Here is a 5,000-nt window from a genome sequence, read left to right on the forward strand (position 1 = left end):
TGGATGGATGATGGATGATGGATGGATGATGGATGATGGATGATAGATGGATGGTGGATGGATGATGGATGGATGATGGATGGATGATGGATGGATGGATGATGGATGGATGATGGATGGATGATGGATGGATGATGGATGGATGGATGATGGATGGATGATGGATGATAGATGGATGATGGATGGATGATGGATGGATGATGGATGGATGATGGATGGATGGATGATGGATGGATGGATCAAAGCTGGAGTCTGAGAGGTCAGAGGTTAGAGATTAGAGGTCAGAGATTAGAGATCAGAGATCAGAGATTAGAGGTCAGAGGTTAGAGGTCAGAGGTTAGAGGTCAGAGATTAGAGGTCAGAGATTAGAGATTAGAGATCAGAGATTAGAGGTCAGAGATTAGAGGTCAGAGGTTAGAGGTCAGAGATTAGAGGTCAGAGATTAGAGGTCAGAGATTAGAGCTCAGAGGTTAGAGGTCAGAGATTAGAGGTCAGAGATTAGAGCTCAGAGGTTAGAGGTCAGAGGTTAGAGGTCAGAGGTTAGAGGTCAGAGATTAGAGGTCAGAGATTAGAGGTCAGAGATTAGAGATTAGAGCTCAGAGGTTAGAGATTAGAGGTCAGAGGTTAGAGGTCAGAGATTAGAGGTCAGAGGTTAGAGATTAGAGGTTAGAGATTAGAGGTCAGAGGTTAGAGGTCAGAGATTAGAGATTAGAGCTCAGAGGTTAGAGATTAGAGGTCAGAGGTTAGAGGTCAGAGATTAGAGGTCAGAGGTTAGAGATTAGAGGTTAGAGATTAGAGGTCAGAGGTTAGAGGTCAGAGATTAGAGGTCAGAGGTCAGAGGTCAGAGGTCAGAGGCTGCTGCCCCTGGGCCTCCTGGTCGTGACTCACGTCAGCGGCTGCTCAGGATCCGTCTGCTGCAGCTGTTTCCCCAAACCGAAGCCCAGGAAGCTGATGGCCATCATGGGGGCCACGCCGGCCAGGGGGGCCCCCATCCCCTTGTAGAGGCCCAGCAGGCCCTGCAGCACACCACACCACTGGTACTACCATGGTACTACCATGGTACTACCATGGTACTACCATGGTACTACCACAGTACACCTGGTACTACCATGGTACACCTGGTACTACCACTGGTACTACCACGGTACACCAGGTACATGAACATTGAAGTACTTTCAGAGTGTTTTACCTCCTTGGACACAGTTTTCCTGAAGCAGTCGTAGGCCCCGGTGTAGACCACGTACTGCGCCGCTTTGGGCTGCGTCTGGAGCCTCACCTGCACACCAGCAGGGGTCAAAGGTCAAGGGCAGGCCGGGGACATGAGCAGGGGTCAAAGGTCAAGGGCAGGCCGGGGACATGAGCAGGGGTCAAAGGTCAAAGGCAGGCCGGGGACATGAGCAGGGGTCAAAGGTCAAACCTAACCTGAAACCTCCAATCTGAAACCTCCACCCTCCAACCTGAAACCTCCACCCTCCAACCTGAAACCTCCACCCTCCAACCTGAAACCTCCACCCTCCAACCTGAAACCTCCAATCTGAAACCTCCACCCTCCAATCTGAAACCTCCAACCTGAAACCTGAAACCTCCAACAGGAAGTGGAGGAAAGCAGCTCGACTTCCTGTCAAAACCTCTTCAAGTCCAGTTAAATTTCACATTTTACTCCTTATTTGTTGTTTTTCTCTTCCAGATCTTTTCTTTGAATGAGATTTGTATGACAATAAAAAGGTTTTGTGAATGATTCAGTCTATTTGGTGGTTTAATGTCAGAATGTGTGATTAATGACGGAACTCTTTCTTTCGCTGCAATGTTTGTATTTTGGTTTTCTTTCAACTAAAATATGGATTTTATGTAAATGATGTCAGAAATCATAATGTAGATTTAATTTGCACATTTCTTGGGCCGTTCATCCAGTCAGTGAATATCTTTGAACCATTATTGAACTTTTCAGTTTCATTCATGCTTCTTTTTCCTTTTTAAACAGAATTTTCATTATTTCCATTTTTATAAAACATTCTAACATCTTGCAATTCTTTTCTGCAAACATAAATGTGAAAGTCTTAATTTGCTATAATTGAAGAGTTTCGTCTGAGGTTTGACGTCACATTTCAGATCTTCCAGACACTTTTTATTCGGGACACGTGACTCGTCATTTGATCGTTTGATCACTTTGACCTCGTGACGTCATGAGAAGCGGAACGTTTGTAAAGAAGCGTCTCGGCTTCAGGACTTGTTTGTTTTGAAATGTTGACGATCCGCTCTTCTTCCGGTCAAACTTTAAAAATAGACTCACCGGTGACACGAAGCTCGTGCACGCGCCCGGGCGCGCGCGCAGTGACTTTTAAAGCTGATTTGTCAATAATCCCTTCGACTTTCCTCTGAACCGCTCGACCCCCCCCCCCCCCCCCGGGGAGGACGGACCAGACCCGGGACCGGGACCGGGACCAGCCGAGGACCGGGTCCCGCCGGAGCGCGTGTCCCACGTGTCCCGCGTGTCTCACCTTGATGGTGTCCAGCGGGTGTCCCGCCAGCAGCAGACAGGCCCCGGCGACCCCCCCGGCCACGAAGTTCTTCAGCGGGGAAACTGTCGCTCCTTCCGCCATCCTGCAGCGCGTGGCCCCGCGCACCGAGACTCCCCCCGTGACGTCACGTGGAGACACCGGGGGGGGGGGGGGGGGGGGGCTCGGCCGCCTGCTGGACTCTGGTCCGAACCGTCAAACCAGAAAACGGCTGGTAATAAAACCTGGTTTTATTTAAACTTTCAATTCTTCCTTTGTTTTTCCTCCCAGATTCACTGCTCGTTTGTTTCTGCAACAATAAAATGTTTTATTATTTTTATACGAATTATACAAACATAAACGTGAATTATTTACAATTAGTGGTCAAATAAAGTCTAAAGCTTTTGGCTGCTTTAGCACCACCTAGTGGCGCCACAGGAGAACTGCACCCTCCTCATGACGGGGGTGTGAAGACAAAACGATCCGAGTCGTTTTCCTCAAAGCAGTCGGGAAACAAAAGATTATTTGTGATGAAAACGTCAATAATAATAATTATTGACACCAAATTAGAGAAAAAACCTTCAGACCGGAAAGTAAAGAAGAGAAAAACAGGAAGAAACACTGAAGGAAGTGAAGAAGAAGAAGAAGGTGATAAAAGAGGGATGAAAAGAAACAGAAGACAAATAATTAGAGCAGAAGAGAAAAGAAAAGAGAAACAAAGAAACAAGAAAACGACAGAATCAGACAACAAGAGTCCAAACAGACAAACAATAGAAGCTAAACCATTTAAACTCTACATGACAATAGAGACGCAATAAAGACCAATAGAGACACAACAGAGACCAATAGAGACACAATAAAGACCAATAGAGACACAATAAAGACCAATAGAGACACAATAGAGACACGATAAAGACCAGTAGAGACACGATAAAGACCAGTAGAGACAATAGAGACACGATAAGACCAATAGAGACAATAGAGACACGATAAAGACCAATAGAGACACGATAAAGACCAATAGAGACAATAGAGACACGATAAGACCAATAGAGACAATAGAGACACGATAAAGACCAATAGAGACAATAGAGACACGATAAAGACCAATAGAGACACGATAAGACCAATAGAGACAATAGAGACACGATAAGACCAATAGAGACAATAGAGACACGATAAAGACCAATAGAGACACGATAAAGACCAATAGAGACAATAGAGACACGATAAGACCAATAGAGACAATAGAGACACGATAAAGACCAATAGAGACAATAGAGACACGATAAAGACCAATAGAGACACGATAAGACCAATAGAGACAATAGAGACACAATAAAGACCAATAGAGACACGATAAGACCAATAGAGACACAATAAAGACCAATAGAGACATGATAAAGACCAATAGAGACAATAGAGACACGATAAGACCAATAGAGACAATAGAGACACGATAAAGACCAATAGAGACACGATAAAGACCAATAGAGACACGATAAGACCAATAGAGACAATAGAGACACGATAAAGACCAATAGAGACACGATAAAGACCAATAGAGACACGATAAGACCAATAGAGACAATAGAGACACGATAAAGACCAATAGAGACAATAGAGACACGATAAGACCAATAGAGACAATAGAGACACGATAAAGACCAATAGAGACACGATAAGACCAATAGAGACAATAGAGACACAATAAAGACCAATAGAGACAATAGAGACATGATAAAGACCAGTAGAGACACAATAGAGACCAATAGAGACACAATAAAGACCAATAGAGACACAATAGAGACGCAATAAAGACCAATAGAGACACAATAAAGACCAGTAGAGACACAATAGAGACACAATAAAGACCAATAGAGACACGATAAAGACCAGTAGAGACACAATAAAGACCAATAGAGACAATAGAGACACAATAAAGACCAATAGAGACAATAGAGACACGATAAAGACCAATAGAGACACGATAAAGACCAATAGAGACACGATAAAGACCAATAGAGACACGATAAAGACCAATAGAGACACAATAAAGACCAATAGAGACACGATAAAGACCAATAGAGACACGATAAAGACCAGTAGAGACAATAGAGACACGATAAAGACCAATAGAGACACGATAAAGACCAATAGAGACACGATAAAGACCAATAGAGACACAATAAAGACCAATAGAGACAAATAGAGACACAATAAAGACCAGTAGAGACACAATAGAGACACAATAAAGACCAATAGAGACCAATAGAGACACAGAAGGAAAACGAGTGGCCAAACGGCCTGAATGAGTAAAAACAAACAAACAATCCCTGGACGATAAAACAAACAGTAGAGTGATGAAGAGTAGAAACTTTAGAACATTTACAATAGAAAGTCAGTAAAACTCTGAACTGAACCAAGAAACAAAGTTTTTCAAATAAAGTCCAGAAACACAAAAACCACTTTAAGTTTAAAAACGACTAAATGACTTTTAATGAA

General features: G+C 43.5%; 1 protein-coding gene across 1 annotated transcript in view; it reads right to left on the bottom strand.

Moving 5' to 3' along the window:
* LOC308147876 (mitochondrial carnitine/acylcarnitine carrier protein-like) overlaps positions 1-2,630 on the bottom strand; it is a gene marked incomplete at its 3' end in the record, with an annotated part of 10,126 nt that extends 7,496 nt beyond the window's left edge. Inside the window, 3 exon segments of the mRNA XM_080521251.1 lie at positions 889-1,016; positions 1,190-1,276; positions 2,499-2,630. Of these exon segments, the coding sequence (XP_080377377.1) occupies positions 889-1,016; positions 1,190-1,276; positions 2,499-2,600 (317 nt within the window). The 5' untranslated portion in view covers positions 2,601-2,630.
* Positions 2,631-5,000: the final 2,370 nt, after the last annotated feature.

This window comes from Blennius ocellaris (assembly GCF_963422515.1).
Source record: "Blennius ocellaris genome assembly, contig: SCAFFOLD_312, whole genome shotgun sequence".
Lineage (NCBI taxonomy): Eukaryota > Metazoa > Chordata > Actinopteri > Blenniiformes > Blenniidae > Blennius > Blennius ocellaris.